Here is a 19,215-nt window from a genome sequence, read left to right on the forward strand (position 1 = left end):
GATTTTTAAAGGCCTGTTTCACTGATCAGAAATGTACCATTTTGCTCTGTGTTTTTCAAAAAGGTTTGCCTAAAGATTTATGGCTTGTGTCAAGGGTATGCTGCTGTTTCTTAACTGTGTATGTTAGTGAGACATGTAATTTTATTTAGTATTTTATTCTCTAAACAAGGTCTGAAGTTCTCAAAGTTGGATGCTGAGAGCGGGGCAATCTTTTAGCCTGGTTTACTTACCATGACACCATTCAGAACCAAAGATAACAATTTTTGCTATCACTCTCCTTTACACCTCCACTCATTTGCCTGTCCAGAATTGTCACCTGACCCATGGACCAGCAGAGCATCAATACCTGGTGTCTGTTCTCCCACATTATGCTTTGCCTAAAGTCTCTTGTAATCACAGCCAGTGCGATTTGCTGGCCAAGGAGCTTATCCTGCAGGTGAGCCTGCATGGGATAACGTGGAGAGTTTGTGTTCATGTGAAGACCCACTGATTTCAGCACAGATACAAGAGCTAACCCAAGACATGGGTCCAAAAGAATAGTAAAAAATTATGATTGTTTAAAACATCTTTTCTGCCCAAGGTATTATTTACTTATTTTAATCAAATGGTTGTACTTGGTTCATTCATGCGATCTTTAAATTTTCCATCTCTCTTTTCTACCATCCTCTCATCTCTCTTATCCATTCTACAAACTGTTACAGGAAGACAACCGAATCATTTTAGTGGGAAGCGCCAGTACCCACGGGAGATTAGTATCCTGGATGAGCATCTTCTGAACCCCCTAGAAGAGCCCTCCCTCCCAGGTACATGATTCAGTACTGAAAACCTGTCTCTTGGCTATAAAAGGTGGCTCCCTTCCCATCTCCTGTGTGTGATCTGCCTGCCCTACAGCAACAAGGCAACTAAATATAATCCATCCCAAAGATGTGGAGACCGTGTCAGGTAGTCACTGTTTGACTATAGGGCAGCAGTTTGTTGGAGCCCAACTGACCAGTCCTTAAACAGCAGGACCTCTTTAAAGAAAAGCAGGATCTTTAAGTAAAGAAGCTTTAAGTAAAAGCAGAAGCTGCATGACTCAAATTCAGAGTGCACAAAAGCCATCTCAGCAGCAAAAGGTGTAGGTCAGTACAGAAAGCTGGGGATAGAAAGAGATTTACTGGGACTTGGTGAGCGGTGAAGCTGAACCTAATGAGTGGAGAATAGGGGTGTAAAGATGAAGATCCAGGGAAGGGAAGTAAGTGAGGATCTGGAAAACAACTGAGAAGAAATACTGGATGAAAAAACAGAACAGGGGACACTGGGGACCAGTGTACTGACAGCACTAGAGACTGCCAGTCTGGACGACAGATAACAACTGTATGGGTGAGAAGAGCTGTCTAAAGGAGGGCTTGGGAAAAGGAAGTTGTGCTTGAGGCTGCTTTGCTGCCAACAAATACCTGTGTGTGACTGCACCACCTCCTGAAGACTGTGTCCGCCTGAAATGTGACAATCTGTACTGCTGCCAGTTCCTGTTAGCTCAAGGGGCAGAGATTTCTGTAATGTAGCTAACGCTCTTACCCCAGTGATCCATCTGCATGTTTGCAGGATGACATCTGTTGGGGATAGTTTTGCTTGCCTTTTCCTTCATACAAGATTAGAATTTTTCTTGTAAGGATTTGTGATTTTTACTGCTATTTTAATAATTTGGCTCCTAAACAGTTCTACTTGTGACTCTGGCCCTTGTGCATGTGCTGCATCATACAATTTTTAGACACGTTATTGAACAGTTTTAGTCTTAGGCCTCATCCCATTCACTGGACAAGATTGATACGTCTGGGTCTTGGACAAGGGTTGTGAAATGGAGGAGATGGTTACCTGCTGCACTGTTGTAGAAATAAAAGAATAATGCTTAATGAGAGCCAGGAAAAGAATTGCTTTGAGGAAAAGGGCCCCTACTGAAAATAGCAAGAGACTATACTCCCTACTTTTGCTGCTGCCACCACAGGGTTCTTAGTGCAAGCCTCAGACAAGTCACTTAAAACTTTCACCACCTTTCATAGATGGTCACTACTTGTAATGGCAGATGTTTTCAACCTTTATTTCTGTGTATATGCTTCAGTTCTCAACTGGAAAGTTGAGAACTACTGGCACTGAGAAGAGAAATTTGATAATGTCTGTGAGACACCTGGATAAACTTCTTTTCAAAAGTGTGCCCTCCCCGCCCTTGATGGGGTTTATCTGCAGTCCATGATTTATTAAATAGTGTGCAAGAAATAAAGTGAGAGGGGAAAAAAAAGGCAAACAATGAGTATATACAGAGCAGTAGTTGTGCTATGACTAGCATAAAGAAAATAACAGAAAATTAACCCTATCCCAGCTGTAACCAGGACATTGGGATAATAGAAGTACTCTGTGATCATATAATTAAGGGTGTTATATCAGTGGATTGTATTACAAGGGAGTTGCATTAAATTTGAACGGATAGATTTAACTTTAGCATGTACTGGCTTTCAAGTCCTCAACATTGTAAATGCAAGTTTAAGCATTTTTTATATTATTATAATAATAAGCATGTGATCAAATGATGTACTGAGTTTTAAAGTCGTGTAGATAGCATATACTGCTGCAACATAGTCTTTCTCTTGGTAAGCTGTTTTTCATATAAAAATAATTAATGTTCTTTGTGAATAATAATAACGTGAATTTTGTTATCGAAGGGTCATTAAGGAGACAGGTCAACAGGAACAGTTGTTTGTTTCAATGATTTTTGCCCTTTGGTTATATAGTTCTGTGAGTTATTGCACATATCTGAGAAATAAAGGGAAACTCACACAATCACACAATAGTTTGGGACCTTAAAGTTGGATCATCTAGTTCCACCCCCCTGCCATAGGAAGGGGCACCTTCCACTAGACCAGGTTGCTCAAAGCCCCATCCAACCTGGCCTTGAACACTTCCAGGGATGGGGCATCCACAGCTTCTCTGGGCAACCTGTTCCAGTGCCTCACCACCCTCATACTGAAGAATTTCTTCCTTATATCTAATCTAAATTTACCCTCTTTCTGTTTAAAGCCATCAGCCCTTGTTCTGTCACTACATGACCTTGTAAAAAGTCCCTTTCCAGCTTTCTTCTAAGTCCCCTTCAAGTACTGGAAGGCTGCAAGAAGGTCTCCCCAGCACCTTCTCTTCTCCAGGCTGAACAACCCCAACTTTCTCAGCCTGTCTTCATAGGAGAGGTCGTCCAGCCCTCTGATCATCTTCATGGCCCTCCTCTGGACTCAACCCAACAGGTCCATGTCCTTCATATGTTGGGGGCCCCAGAACTGAACTGCTGGAACCCAGCGTTCAGACTGAACGTCTGAACCCCAGAACATCTGCCCAACTCTTGCTGTTTTGGTCACAGGGGACACATCTGTTGTTCTCTGGTGGTTCACAACATGTGGTGCCAGTGGTCCACACGGGCCAACTCAGGCTCAGTGCGACAGTGCCTATAAGAACAGCAACGTGTCTGTGACTGTGGAGAAAGAGGGCAGGCTCCGGGGAGTGCAAATGTGGAGAGTGCCAGCCACAAACCGATACAGGTGAGTATCAGTGTGTGCTGGAGAGGCAGCCACATTTAATGTCTTTTTGTTTGTGGAGTTTCAGCAAGCATAAGTGTGGGACCATCTGTATTGAGTGGGTAGAGGGGGCAGTGAAGTAAGAGAGAAATAGGAGTGCTAGCTGTAAGGATCTGTGTCTGAGCTACTGTGAAGCATGGAAGGGTGGGGTGGTGACTTAGAAGACATCAGAACAGGAGTGACTGTGAGCACGCAATGCAGTGGAAGTGCTGCCATCATTTCAGTCCCAAAACCTTGGTCTTCTAGATTTGGCTACACCAGCTCATGCTATTTGCTCCTGAAGTCTCTGTCTCCAGTGCTCTAGTGTAGAGTTGGTTTATCCTCCTGAGCGGTCTTCACTGCATGGGTCTCAGATGAAGAATAGCCATGAGATGCTGCAGCAGGGGAGCCTGCCCTGGAGCAATGCCTGTTTGAGATTGCGGGCTGGGGAGACCTTGCAGATGGAGTGGCTTTGGGGATAAGAAGTGTGAGATTTGCCTCTTTAACTACTTACTTTTTCTTCCAGGATTTCTGCCTATGGAGCAGCTGGAGGGAAGGGAGCCAAAAATCACAATAAGAGGTCCCACGGGGTCTTCATCTCGGCCACCTTCCAGCTCGAGAAAGATGAGCTGCTGTACATCTTAGTGGGGCAGCAGGGGGAGGATGCCTGCCCTGGGGTGAGGGCTGCACAAGCATATGTGGGCAGAGACTTTGCAGATATAATTCAGTGAGATTCAGTGGGTGGCTTGGGGTTTGGTGATGAAAGAGAAATCCCAAGATCCAGCAACAAAATCAAGTCAGGAGACTGGGAAGAACCAATAAACCAAGTTAGAAAGAGTCTCAAAACAAACATAAAGAACTCTGAAAAGAAAACCAATCCCCAAATGCACAAACAAATATGAAGCCCACAGGAACTTTGCTTTAAGCTCCTGGTGTTTGAAATAAGTTCTTCATCAGCTTTCTTCTGCTTATTTTAAGCAGGGAGCTAGTAGGTGAGAGTTGTGTGCTCCCTCTCTTATTTTTCCACAGCCTAACTATTTTTCTGGCTGCCAGGATTTCAGATAACTTAATATTATTTATGGAAGCATCCAGCAGTGTTGTGGCTGTGTTAGATACTCTCTAAGTTTAAATACTAAGGTCTGAATCCAAAGCTTATCAAAAACAGTGGGAATCTTCCCACTAACTACATTGTCCCCTTTATTAGACATACGTAATGACAAAAAACCCACTCACGACAAACAGAAATTGGTGATATGAATGCTTATATATGTGCCTTCTAATGTTAGACCCAATGATTTGAAAGTCCTTTTATCACTTAGGCACAAAATTTGCCTCTTTTCAGCATGAATTCTTTGGTATTGCCTCTTGCTGATATCTGAGTGCATCTCTTGTCTACTTTCAGGGCAATCCTGAAACCCAGAAGATCTGCTTAGGAGAGTCATCTCTCATTGAAGAAGATTACAAAAAAAAGAAGAACCTGAAGGACTGGGCTGGAGGAGGTGGTGGTGGAGGAGGAGCAACCTACATCTTTAGAGTAAGTATTTCCTCTTTGCATCCTGCCTAAGCAGTGTCCAGCAGAGCAACTAAGCTTTCGCTGTCAATCGTGGAGTATTATACTCGGTTCTTAAAAAAAGGTGATGAAACAGGAGTCCCTCCCTCCCTATCCTTCTGTCTCTCTTTGTCTTTTTGTAAATTCTTTATCACTTTTCATATCCTTGATCATATTTGTCACTAAGCTAGCTGAACTGGTTCCTCAGTTCTTGAAGGCTCAGGTCTGGGAATCACACCAGGATCCCACTTTAATACTGGCAGCAGTCCTAAAAAAACCCAAAAACAACTAAAAACCCAACCCTCTGGTGTTCAGTTAAACAGTTATTTTTGGTACACAGAAACACTGTGTAAAACATTTTTGTAGTGCAGTTAGAAAACAATCAGTAGCATTGCCCTGGCCTCGGGCCACTCTTCTTTGGGATGCTTTAATACTTTTTGATGAGTTTCTGTGAGTTCACATATTGAAGGGATGTAAAGTTTTTCTGATGTTTGATGGGGGGTTTTCCAGCAGAAGGATGGGATTTTCGAACCTTTGCTCATCGCAGCAGGAGGAGGAGGAAAAGCTTACCTGAAGGCTCAGGACAGCTTCCTGGATGACGTACCCCTGGAGCAATTTGAGAACAGCACTGCAGTACCTGGAGTCAGTGGGAGGACTGGGGCAGCAGGTGAGATGCTAAAAACACACAGGGTCTGAATCAGGTGACTGATTACACAAGTTGTCCTGTAGGCATGAAGTGAAGGGCTCCTCTTCGGTCTTTTGGAGTTTCTCTGTGGCAGTAGTTGTTAGAAATATGCTGGTAGTCTATAAAGGATGTCGTCTTACATGGTGTGTCACCAGATAAAAAGAGAATGCACAGGGCAGGTGATGAATGCTCCAGTAGAGGCTATTCCATAGGAGGGCTCCTCTCTTCTTTGAAATGACTTAGTGAAAATCGTATTTGGGGGATGGAGCCGAGTCCTCCACACTCTAACAATGGCCTTTGAAAAGAAGACTTTTTCCCTGTTACTCCCATGAAATCCTAACGACAAGAATTATATTGTGGGAATTATACCAGAAATGGAAGCTTATTTATAATCTTGTAACAGCTGTGCCTAGAATCCATTCCGAAGAGACAAAAAAGTCCAGTGATTCTCCATCTCCTGCTGTAATAGCCTTATAGAGGGGCCACTGGAGGGAGATGAGGAAATCCAGTTTATTTTTTATTTCCCCAGGGAGCTCAGCATCTCACATGGCTGAAAACCCTAACTAGTTATCCCGAAGGGGAGCGGTGGGCTCCTTATTTCCCTAATGCCACTAGAAATTGGTGTTAAGGTGCTGGATATGCAGCACGTACCACAGATTGTGCATTAGGTTTCCACTTCGATATTATCTGTGGCAGCAAGGAGGCTGTCTGTATATTCTCTTATCCTTAATGAAGGAGTTAACTTGAATGCAGGCAATTAAGAAATTAATAAGGGACAATCTCTATCTCTTTACAGTATCTCTCCTACTTTGCTCTGCTTGTGCTTCCCTCACCTGTTCTTGTTTTCTTCTCTCTTCTTTCTGACTGTGAAGGTGGAGGTGGTGGCTGGCAAGATGAGACACTGCTTCCTCAGGCTGGGAAGTCCCTTCTGGAAGGTGGAGAAGGGGGTCAAGCTTGCCCTCAAGCAATAGCCAAGCTCCAGTGGGCCACCTCTGGTGGCTTTGGTGGGGGAGGAGGAGCTTGTACTTCTGGTGGAGGAGGTGGAGGCTACAGAGGTAGGTCTGTTGGAGGAATGGTCACGCTGTCTAATTTTATACTCTTCAGAGCACCTGCAGTTAAGCGCTAGAGCTCTCAGTGCAGAGGTACACTACTGCAGAAGGTGATTCACTTCAAGCTGAATGGTATGAAAGCTGCCCCACTCTCCACCATCTCTCTTTAATTGGGGAAATCAAGGTTATAGAAATGTTCTTATGTGATCTAGTATTTGGAAGGTGTGCTGAATTACCCCTTCATTTGTCCCCAAGTTGCCAAAGGTAAATGTTCCATTTCTTTTTTCTGTTTAAAGCAAATATATTTTTACCTTGCTGAACTGAGCAACCTACATTGGAATAAATCACTTCACCTGCCTTGGTACTGGCTTGACTGGGACAAGTGAGCATTTATCCATCAAGGACACTATACATATTAATATATCCCTGGAAAGTTGCAGAGTGACCCCAGATGATAAGAGCCAGGAATTAATGTAGCCTTTCAGAGGCATCATGTTTTTGCAGCATGCAGCACTGATCAGCTAGCCATACTCTTCTTTCCCCAGGGGGGCATGCCTCTGATAGCGATGATATCACAGCTGGTGGGCAGGATGGCATCTCTTTTGTGAACCCCGTTGGAGAGATCTTCTTGCATCCCCTGGCAGGTACAATATACTTCTTATTCCTCTTACTTCTTCCTGTCTATTTCCTCTTCTTTGCTCCTTCTCCTCCTGTCTTTGCTTTTTATGTATTTCATTCAGGAATATTTCACTCTGCAGGCCAGATCTTTAAGCTGTGGTCATTTCTTTAAATACATCTATAGTGCTCTGGGACTTTTTTCCTCTCAATCTCTAAGCCAGGAGAGACCCAGTCATCAAGTTCAACTGCACATCCTCAGTCCCAGACATTTCCAGGTCAAGTCACTTTGAGACCTCTCTGTTTGCTTTAGGGACCCAAGCTCTTCTTCCCTGCTGGCCCCTCTAATGTTTCTGACATGTGTCCACACTGTTGGACTATCTGCTCTGCTGCAGAGAAGCAGAGAAGTTGTAGGTACCTGATACATTTTTTTTTTTCCTCACCGGAACAAGATGGGAAAAGCTAAACTAAACCTGCCTGTTATGTCTGGTTTCTCGTTCAGCCATGGAGAGTCACGGTGAGGTGGAGGTTCAGATCTACCTTAACTGTAGCCACTGCCACTCAGACAACTGTAAGCGGGATCCTGACACCAACCTACCTGTCTGCCAATGTGAGATGGGGGCTGTGCTAGCCAACGACAATGTCACCTGCACTGGTAAGCTGTGGAGATTTATCCTCATTGGATAATGCCTGTATTCTTGTATCATCTCTCCTCCTGGGTTTTTGATGGTCAAATCCCCAGGTTACAGGTGGTGGCTCCAGTGAACACAGTGTTATGAGAAATTTCAGTTGAACGTATGACTGAAAACTCCTGACGTCCTTTCCTTACACACTGAGCTGCATCTCTATCAACACCTCCAAAGTTCAGGTTTAGATTAGGTATAAGGTAAAATATCTGTAAAGAGACAGTATAAATTTCCTGAATGGGCACAGTGTATCAGATATTTAAGTGTAAATACCTCTCCGGTATAACATACCACCTCCTGCTGAGTTATTTAAGCCACAGATTACTTCCTTCCACAGTGGTTTCCCACTGTGACTGGGGCTTGGTATTCACTGTTATTTCCTGGCACAGTCTCTTGCAACTCCCAAAGCATCAAAACTATATTTTCAACTTGGGAACAGTGGTCTTACCCATTAATAAAAAAAATGAAGAATGGATAAGCAGTCTGTGTTTTATCAGTCAGTTTTCTATCTTCATAATGTTTTTTAAATTGTTTAGGTAATTTTTAAACCTCCAGAGCTGTAGAGGGATTTGCTGTAATTTTTATAAGATGGTCTGGCCATGAACTCTGTATTGTTTTCTGAACTAGGAGCAACCTTGACAGGGATGTTTTACAGCAGCTCTGATTGTTTTCTGATTAATGCATCTCTATTTTTTCTTCTTCCAGTGCCCCAGAGTCCTATCCCAGAGGGACACCTTCCTCTCCCACTCCTCCTAGCTGTAGTAGCTGTGATTGTGGTGCTTGGAATGATCCTCACTTGTGGCAGCCTATCTATCAGTAAGAAACACTTACTCCTTATCACCCTTTGACTTGGGTTTTCCCAGTTAAATTAGACAAAAGGAGAGCTTCCAACCGCATGCCACTACTTTTAATACTTGGAGCAAGAGTCTTGTGGTCTCCCAAATGGATGAGAGGGACAGGGAGAAAGAAGTCATGGGAAACATCACCACCCCAGAGTTAGGCACAAGTGTAATCCTAAAGGGCAAGAACTGCTGTTCTGGTATTTGCTACAGAGAACAGAGCTTGGAAAGCCCTCTTAGCAGACATTTCTTTAGCAGCCACTGCTATATAGGCTGAAGTAACAGTCTGTAATTAAACATATAATTAATTCAGGGAGATGGTATGCTTTTTGGGACTTGATACCATCAAGGTGTCTTCTGCAGCAGCCTTTCCTCAGCCAAGGTACAAAGAAGCAGAGGAAACCTAAGTTGCTCCCAGGTGATTAGGACTCTGCAGGAATAAGACTGTTTGCATGTCCAGTATGAAATCACAACAGTGCATGGAGAAGAGCGTGATACTGATGAGCTAAAGATACTTCTTGAGCATTTATAATTACGGAGTTATTTTCTTTCTGTTCTGTGTGGCCAGCATTGTCTTTTCTCTCCAGGTGTTGATCTTGTTTGTACATTTTTATTTGTCTCCCCACTCCCAGTTTATCACCTCAAGAAGCAGCAGCTGGAAGGAGCCAGAGCACGACTGCAGAGCCCAGAATACAAACTGAGCAAAATCCGCACATCAGCCATCATGACAGATTACAACCCCAATTACTGCTTCGCAGGGAAGGCTGCCACTCTGAGCGAGCTGAAGGAGATCCCACGGAAGAACATCTCCCTGCTTCGGTAAGGCTTGCAGCAGGGGCTGCTCTCTGGCACAGGACAGGAAAGGCAGCCTGAAGCAAAGGTAGAGATAGGGCTCACATGCTCGTTTTACTCATCATCAAGTATTCAGGACAACAAAATGAGGGCCACTTCTCTGATTGACTGGAAAGCACCTAGTCCAAGCCAGCCAAAATATGACAGATGTGACACTATGCTCTCGAAGATACTTTGATTTCATAAATTTCTCAAGCAGAAGTATGAGTCTCCTGTTCCATGTTCCCACAGAAAGCATAGGATATTTCACCTCTGTGTTTTTATATGATGTCCTGGATTACACTTGCCACCCTTCCAAATCTGTAGCAGTATTTCTTTTTCAGCATTTCCTGTCACAACAAAATTTCCCATCACAAGGAAATACATGCCAGGTTGCTCTTCAGCTCTGTAACATCCAGATGATATCAATCAAAGTTATGTAAACTTTAAAAGGAAGATCTTGATCATCCTTATGTGCTGTCTTGCACCATCTCCTGAAGACATCAGCTTGCAGCTACTTTATTCTGTTGTTCTCCAGTTCTTTCTTGCCTTGCAATTGCCATACCTGGTGATAGGGCTCTAGGATTGAGCAGGCTGCTTTATTTGTTCATAACTATTAAGGATCCAACCTCCTTGCAGTAGTGACAGTGCCAGAAAATACTGAGAAGTTATTTTCAGGGGCTTTGAGATGAAAACAAAACTCTGATGTTGATTCCATCTCTTACAGCAGGTTCTATTCCTATCCTTGGACTCGATGAAGAGAAGAGCTTGGTCAGTGTTGGATCCAGGGGCATAGTAACATCTATTCCCTCTTTTTTTTTTTCTTCCAGGGCACTAGGACATGGTGCATTTGGTGAGGTTTATGAGGGAACCGCGGTAGGCATTGCGGGGGATCCCAACCCTCTTCAAGTGGCTATCAAGGTCAGTACCCACAAATTTCTTTTACAACCATAATTATCCATAAGAGTCATATTATCTCGTTACTATTCCTGTTGGAGAATCACATTCATCACATGCATAATGACATGTGTGTGATGCAGGTTTCCACACATTGTTGCATCTGGGAATTATAAATTTTGATTTTTAAGCTGTATGGCACTAGAAGCAGGTTGAAAGTAAAGTATCTGTCTTGTTTGCTGCATGCCTAATGGCTGTAAGTTGTGATCTAACTAGGAGGAGAATCTAAAAAGGGCAATCTCTTTTGTAAGCTCCATTCCCGTTCCTCAGAAGAGATAGAATCAGTGCCCTCAGATGGGAAGTTGTGTGAATTAGTCACCTGGAGACTGCATAATACAATTAGTTAAAATAAACCAACAAATTCTCTATCAACATAAATAAATATAGCTCACCTGAAATCAACACAGAACCATCAGTTCACTCCAGCAGAGAATCTGCCACAATGGCTCTTCTGCCACAATGATTTTTATAGATCTGAGTAGTCAAGAAAAAAAAGAAACTTAAGGGGGGAAAAAAGTAGCAACAAACAGATGTTTTGAGGACATTGCGGACTAGAAGGGGATTTCTAAATCTTGTATAAAGACAAGAAAGCCCTGTCAAATGTTAGTATGAAGCATTTACATGACAGCAACCAGGAAACATTTATATTATTATTTTATATTATTACTTCTGCATTTCAGTGGTTTTGAATGCTTTCTCACAAGTTTTTCATATGACATTACCATATTTGAAAATTTGTATTTTTTCTTGATTTATGTTTCATTTATACTGAGAGTAGTGTTTGTCTACCATACGTGAAACTTTCAGGTAGTCTCTTAGTATTGGGGTGTTAAATATGTTGCTGTGAATATCTGTTGTGATATCATGCTAATTTCCATGTCATTAATGGCAAGAGATAACAGGCTGGTTTTCTGTGAAATTACTGCTGTTGCCTCAGGATTTGCCAGTTACACAGCCCTGAAGTTAAGGATGCTTATAGCCTGCTTTTGTACTTTTATAAACGTGTGACTTAGAGAACCAAATCTAATTCTACGAGTTCAGCCCAAAATGTAGATTTCATTAATAACAACAAGTTCTGTTGCTATTTGTCCTGTCTTTTAAAACCCTCTTCTAAAAAAAAAAAAAAAAAAAAAAAACCCTGAGTGACAGGATCACGCATTATGGCACTTTGTTCTGAACTGCCTTGTGCTACTGAACGAATCTGCGTGAAAACCCAGGGCAGACACCATCAAGCAGCTGTAGCGGTGCGACCCGGGGTCACAGTCCCGACGGGAGGGAGCACCACCGCACAGTGGCAAGCAGAAGTAGATCGGCATGTTGCTCAGTTGTGATAGTCCGGTGAGGATGTCACCAGTTCCGCACGTCTCAGCAACGATGGCTACTTGTTTAGAGCCCTGTCCGCCTCCTTGTTCACCCAGTTCCCTGTAAAGTGAACACCCTGAACATCATCACAAGGCTGCTCTTCTCCCCGGCTGGAAACTGGTAGTGTGTCCATGGGGCCCAAGCTGTGGCTGTGCTCACCTTGCTCCAGGATGGAGCGTATCAGTCCTGATCTGACTTTGCAGAAGCAGGTGCAGCCTGGGAATAAATTAAAAAAAAAAAATTGCAACATACACCACATATTGTTTGTGGGTATTCCAGCAATCTAATAGATTATCTGCACTGTCCCCTGTGACGCGACCACTTCTCTGAGATAGCAGAACACAACTCTCTCTTCTGTATCCCACGATGCTGCTGATGAGAACAGTTTCCATGTCAGCCCCACCATGCTGAGTAGTAAATGTCCCACCTCCCTGCGTGCAGTTTGGCAGTGGGCACTGCACGCTGCTGTGGCCCAATCATCCTGCCATGTTAAAAGAGTGAGCACGGTAGCAGGCGCGGCTTCTACTGCTGCCTGCGCTCTCGGTTCGTGTTTATCAGTGGCCGATGCCGTCCAAATCTGCTGCAGGAGAGAAAGCTGTAAGGCCATGTGACACAATTATTTAAATGGTGCAATTGTACGTGTCATGCGACATGGAAGCATGTGCTGTAATGTGGACATATAGAAGAAGGAGAATAAATTAACGCCTGTCATTTTAAAGTGCTTCCTAGATCTGTAATTCCCCAGCTAATGCCTTTCTTGATGTGTACCTCAAGCTATTTTGCTCCGAAGTACTGCATATAGTTAAATGCACACAAAAAATATCCAAATAGGTCACCAGTTTCCTGTTCTGACTTTAACTACCAAATGGATCATGTGCAGTCCAATAAACTAGGCATTGAAAAGATGAGGCCCTCTCCATTAGGGCCCTGAAGTCATTCACACGTTACATGCTTGCTCTTTTCCTTTTTCTTTTTTTTTTTTTTCCTTTTTCCTTTGGTGGTCACCTAAATGTTCTCAATTCTTTGGTGGGATGGTCTTCACTGTTTTTACCTCCCAACAGACCCTGCCAGAAGTGTGCTCCGAGCAGGATGAGATGGATTTCCTGATGGAAGCGTTGATTATCAGGTATAGTTTAAGGTTTTTATACTGATGGTGGGCAGGGGGAAAGGGAATAATGCAGGTAATAAAAATTATTAATCCATTTGCTTGGGTTTGGAAAAGAAATCCAGCTTTGTTTTACACCAGATAGCATTTTAGTAGCATATGTGTTACTGGTTTCAGCTACTTATTCATTTCAAACAAAGTAACTGAGGTTCTTTTGTTGCACATCTCTTGTGGTTTAATGCCACTAGGCAGCTCAGCCCCACACAGCAGTGGGACGGGGAAGAGAATCGGAAGGGCGAGATTAAGAAAACTTGTGGATTGAGATAAAGACAGGGTAATAGGTAAAGCAAAAGCTGAGTCCATAAGCAAAGCAACATAAAGAATTCATTCATTCACCACTTCCCATTGGCAGGCAGATGTTCGGCCAGCTCCAGGAAAGCAGGGCTCCGTCACATGTAACGGTTACTTGGGAAGGCAAATGCCAAACTCTGAATGACCTCCCTTCCTCCTTCTTCCCCCAGCTTTTATTGCTGAGCATGATGTCATATAGTACAGGATATCCCTTTGGTCTGTTGGGGTCAGCTGTGTCCCCTCCCAGATTCTTGTGCACCCTCAGCCTACTTGCTGGCAGGGCAGTGTGAAAAGCCTTAATGCTGTGTAAGCACAGCTCAGCAATAGCTAAAATATCAATGTGTTATATACTTGTGATCACAAATCCAAACCATAGCACCAGATTAGTTACTGCAAAGAAAATTAATTCTGTCCCGCTCAAAACTAGTCCAACATCCCAACAAAAAATTTTGCTGGTTGGCTCTGCCAGTCATGGTCAGAGGAGTGAGAAGGCATGACTTCGTCATACAAGCATGTTCTGTGTTTGAAATGTTGTCCTTTTCAAAGAATCCCATTTTACTAAGTACAAATCATGTCCCGAAGCCCTTGCTAAAACAAATTTTCAATTATGAAATGGAAAGCAATAGGAAATCTAATGCTGTAAGGCCTTTGACATGGTCCCCCACAACATCCTTCTCTCTAGGGTGGACTGCTGGGTGGATGAGGAATTGGTTGGATGGTCACATCCAGAGGGTAGTGGTCAATGGCTCAATGTCCAGATGGAGATCAGTGACAAGCGGTGTCCCTCAGGGGTCCATATTGGGACCAGTACTCTTCAATATCTTCATCAATGACATAGTAGGACTGAGTGCAGCCTCAGAAAGTTTGCAGATGATGCCAAGCTGAGTAGTGCCATTGACAACAGTGGCAACAGCCTGAGGGACGGGATGCCATCCACAGGGACCTGGACAAGTTCAAGAATGGACCTGTGTAAACCTCATGAGTTTCAACAAGACCAAGTGCAGGGTCCTGCACCTGGGTCAAGGCAACCCCTGGTATCAGTACAGGCTGGGGGATGAAGGGGTTGAGAGCAGCCCTGTTGAGAAGGACTTGGGGGTCCTGATGGATGAAAAGCTGGACATGAGCTGGCAATGTACGCTCGCAGCCCAGAAGGCCAACCCTGTCCTGGGCTGCATCAAAAGAAGCGTGGCCAGCAGGTCGAGGGAGGTGATTCTGCCCCTCTACTCTGCTCTGCCCACCTGGAGTCCGTTGTCCAGCTCTGGAGCCCTGAGCACAGGAAAGACATGGACCTGTTGGAGCGGGTCCAGAGGAGGGCCACAAAAATGATCAGAGGGATGGAACACCTCTCCTGTGAGGACAGGCTGAGAGAGTTGGGGTTTGAACAGCCTGGAGAAGAGAAGGCTCCAGAGATACCTTCTTGCAGCCTTCCAGTACTTAAAGGGGCCTTATAAGAAAGATGGGGACAGACTTTTTAGCAGGGCCTGTTGCAACAGGACAAAGGGTAATGGTTTTATACTAAAAGAGGGCAGATTTAGATTTGATATAAGGAAGAAATTTTTCATAATGGAGGTGGTGAAACACCGGCACAGGTTGCCCCGCGAGGTGGTAGATGCCCCATCCCTGGAAACATTCCAGGTCAGGTTGGACGAGGCTCTGAGCAACCTGGTCTAGTTGAAGATGTCCCTGCTCATTGCAGGGGGGTCAGACTAGCTGACCTTAAAAGGTGTGTCCAACCCAAATATTCTATGATTTTATGATTAGAGCCACCTGTGCAGTGACTCAAAAGCTCAGCCTCTGCAAGACCAGCACCAAAGTGGTACAAGCCAGGCTTTGTGACATCAAGTCTAGTCTGCCCTCTTAGCCTTGGTATCAAGTCTAAATCTGCCCTCTTTCAGTATAAAACCATTACGCCTTGCCTTATCTGCATTATCTCTTGCAAATAGAAGTAAGAGTTTTTGTAAGACCAGGTTTGCCAGCTGAAGAAGGAGAAAATGTGAAAAGCTTTTCCCACTGTGGCTTTCAGGTAGTAGCTAAGCATATGGGCAGCCTTTTTGCCTTCCCTGTCTGTGGAACTCTTTGCCATAAGTAAGTGCTTTCTTCAGTGAAGGTCCTGGGCTTCTTTGCACAAAAATAGCTGAGTGAGACACTGAAACCTCTGTAGTGATAAGGCAGTGAATACGGCTTTGCACAAGTAGCTTGCACAGATGGAACACAGCCCTTCTACCGGTGTGGCCACTTAGATGTGTTCTGGCTTTTGGTGTCTTTGCAAGCTTGACAGAACCTTTATAAGGCCTGATCTGCACAACCTTCTGACGGTGAACTACGAGATCCATAAAACTGGCCTAGAAAAGGTAACAGACAGCCATTCCTATAACTACCTGTACTTTAAGTATTCCAGTCTTGGAATTTATTTCATTAACCCAAACCCATGTTTAAAACAATAGTATAGTCAAGGGTGACTTTAAGGTAATAGTAGAGTCAGAGTTGATTGTAAGTCATCAGAAGTTAAGCATTTTTAATTTGTGCAACATGAAGTTCCTTTTCTCAATATCTGACCCAGCTCATACCTAGGTGCTGTTTTTCTGCTATTAAAGCATGAATCTTGTGACGTAGTGCCACTCCCTGAAGTCTGCAAGAACTATGGCAACAGGAGGTAGCGCTGATGTATGGGTTTTTTTACAAAGCAATTTCAATCAATTACAGAGTGCTTTGGTTCACTTAATAGAATATGACCCTTTCTCTCCCTCAACTTCCTTTCCATTTTTAGTTCCTGTATTATCCAGGTAATCACTGTCCAAGGGAAGGTGCTGCTTTCTAATGACCAAGTCTTACTGAGCTTCTTGACAGTCTCAGCTTTCTTTTGTAAGAGGCAGAAAGCCATCACATAGGCAGCTGCTGCAGTAGGTATTAGCTGAGCCTCTCTTTGGCAGACTGGATACTGAGCTGACTCCACCAAACTAGACAGCAGTATATTTAAAATAAGCAACGCTGAATTACAATCCCTACTGGGCAGGATTTTGTTTCACACATGCCAATAATATTTGCATATTTGAAGTGCTTAGCTTTCTTTTTCCTCTCACGTCATCCCTGTCTTTCGGTCAGTGTGTCCATTAAATTCTCTCTTCACAGCCAGAAGGTTCTGCTTTACTTTCAGGTTTTCATACATTCTGTTGAAAGCTTTTCATGGGCAAAGCCAGGCATAACCCTGACCTTGGGGCTGTCATGATCAGAGAGGCATTTTGATATGGCTGAAGTAGGAATTTGTTTGGGAACTTGCACTGCATCAGGATTTGCTTCAGTCCAGGTTGCCAAAGCTCAAGGCACAGTGAGTGTGATGGATGTTGGCCAGGTACTAATGCTGTCTTTCTCTTCCATGTCGCTGTGATCTTGGCTTTCAGTAAATTCAATCACCAAAATATCGTGCAGTGCATCGGTGTTAGCCTACAGACGCTGCCTCGCTTCATTCTGCTGGAGCTCATGGCTGGAGGAGATATGAAGAGCTTTCTTCGGCAGAATCGACCCAGGGTGGTGAGAGAACTTCCCTGTTAGGCTTGTCGTTGGTTTGAGTAAGACTGTTTTTATTATTTTTATGACCTCTATAAAGGCACTGAATCCAAGCAGGCCTATGTATGTATTCTAGCTCCTACAAACTTCTGGATACATCTGTCTATGTTCTTGACACAAGCAGATGAGAGAAAATGAAAGCAGTGCCAAAACTCCAGTCTATTAGTAACTGAGGAGGAAAGAGTAAAATCCTGTCCTGCCATTCCAGAGTTCTCTTTCAGCTGGACTACAGATTAAGAGGCTTTCTTTCCTCAATGTCTGCCATTTTTTGTGTGCACTGTGATGGTGTGTGAGGAGCTGAACTTGTTACATTGGTATGCAGTAATGGGAGTTTGCAGCACCAGGTCCTCAGCAGGTGTGCATCAGCACTACATGGAGATGTACAAATTTATACTAGTTGAAGATCTGAGCCTGCATGTAGCACTGTGACAGGGATTTAAATCAATGCAAGTGAAATTATCAAGTAAAATACTTTAAAAAAAAAAAAAACACCGCACCTTCATGAAAAGCTGTCATAAGGGTTTTTGCAAATTATGTGTGATTTCTAATACTATATTGATGCCAACCAAGTATGGTGAATATTTAGAATTAATTAGTTTCAGTGTTGTTCTTATGAATAGCTGATTCCAGGTATGTGTTCTTGCTTCTTAACAGTGGGCACCTTTGTGAAATAAGTATGTATCTCTGCTTGAGTGGAGACTTCAAAAAAGGCCTGATTCCACGTTATTTCTTGTTGTATTAAGGTGCCTGTGCTGGCTGCCTACAGGGGCAGGAGGAGGCTGAGAGGTGCCTCGTGTACTCCTGTATCCCACGATGCAGTTGCACAGCTTCTCCTCCACCCCCTCCACAAATAGTTCTGACAGTGTAGCTTCATGTGTGTATCCTCCTATGCTGGTATTAACATGTTAAAACATCGAGCTTAATCTCTTCCTCATACAGGAGTAAATATACTAATTAGATGCACTTACAGTGGTATAGCAGCACCCAGATGGAGGAGTTTGTATATATTTATTTTTGGCATTTATAGTAAAAGTGGTACAATTTTTGTGAGTAGATAAAGTCTGTGGGCAGCAGAGAATAATAAATACACTTATTTGAAAATTATGTATAGATGTAATGTAAAGAACGGTTATTTTTTTAAATATCATGTGAAAACAAATCTGCTGCTATGTTGGCTGGTATGCCAGCAGATAACAAATACAACAGTTGAAGTCCTCTTAGTACTCAAAAAAAGGTCACTGATCAGCAGTGCAGTAATTTCTCCCCGTCCTTCCTGAGAGCAATACAGAAGTTCCTGGAGAAACACCAAGGAAATTTCCCTACGGGGAAATAAATGATGGGATGAAAATAAGCAGGGCTCCTGGAGAAAGACTTCTTTACTGCTCTTAGTTAGGGAAATGCAAGTGGTGAGTGCTAGACCAGTCCCGGAGTCCTGTGGTGAAGCATCCCTTTTTTGCATACTGCTCCTGAGGGTAAGCTCTGTCCTTCCACAAGAAGGGATAAGTCGACGAATGCTGAGTGCTGGTGCCGGGATGTGCACTCGTGCATCTTTGCGCTCTCTCCGAGTTCATGTGCTAATTTCTGTTGATAATTTATTAACTCACTCTTTAAAAGTGGGTGGGTTTTCTTCTCTCCCATCTCACCTTTTAAACCTGCTTGTCTTTTGGTTTCACAAAGTCCAACATCAGTAGGGAATAGTTCTCTCCCACCCCCTTTACTAGGCTATTCAGGCTGGGCCATAAATCTCTCGCCAGCGTGCACTCATGCACTGTGCTCAGGAGAAGTGAAATCTTCTGCAAGTTTTTTGGCTTAAATAAGAGTTTACTCATTTTCTAACTCTTTACTTTGATCTTCTTATGTTCATTTTGCTCCTCAGTCATTTAACCCTACCCCCACCCTGTATGTATGTCTCTCCCTTTCCCTTATTCTGCTTCACTTTCATTATCCCCTGCCCAAATTCTGTTGTTCTACTCCGCTAATTCCTCCCTTACCATTTTCTGTGTATCCTTTTCCAGAATCAACCATCCACACTAACAATGCAGGACCT

The 19,215-nt window shown here is 43.5% G+C and overlaps 1 protein-coding gene across 1 annotated transcript in view; it reads left to right on the top strand.

Annotated features, from left to right (window-relative positions):
- The window catches only part of LTK (leukocyte receptor tyrosine kinase), a gene marked incomplete at its 5' end in the record, with an annotated part of 58,965 nt that overhangs the window by 32,670 nt on the left and 7,080 nt on the right, over positions 1-19,215 (top strand). Inside the window, 14 exon segments of the mRNA XM_010287595.1 lie at positions 702-803; positions 3,383-3,560; positions 4,102-4,252; positions 4,978-5,109; positions 5,635-5,791; positions 6,682-6,864; positions 7,404-7,502; positions 7,976-8,128; positions 8,865-8,975; positions 9,631-9,817; positions 10,660-10,750; positions 13,210-13,274; positions 17,003-17,132; positions 19,184-19,215. The exon segment at positions 19,184-19,215 is cut by the window's right edge and continues 1 nt beyond it. Coding sequence (XP_010285897.1) covers positions 702-803; positions 3,383-3,560; positions 4,102-4,252; positions 4,978-5,109; positions 5,635-5,791; positions 6,682-6,864; positions 7,404-7,502; positions 7,976-8,128; positions 8,865-8,975; positions 9,631-9,817; positions 10,660-10,750; positions 13,210-13,274; positions 17,003-17,132; positions 19,184-19,215 — 1,771 coding nt within the window.

The sequence above is a fragment of the Phaethon lepturus genome, unplaced genomic scaffold, assembly GCF_000687285.1.
Source record: "Phaethon lepturus isolate BGI_N335 unplaced genomic scaffold, ASM68728v1 scaffold2185, whole genome shotgun sequence".
NCBI classification, from domain to species: domain Eukaryota; kingdom Metazoa; phylum Chordata; class Aves; order Phaethontiformes; family Phaethontidae; genus Phaethon; species Phaethon lepturus.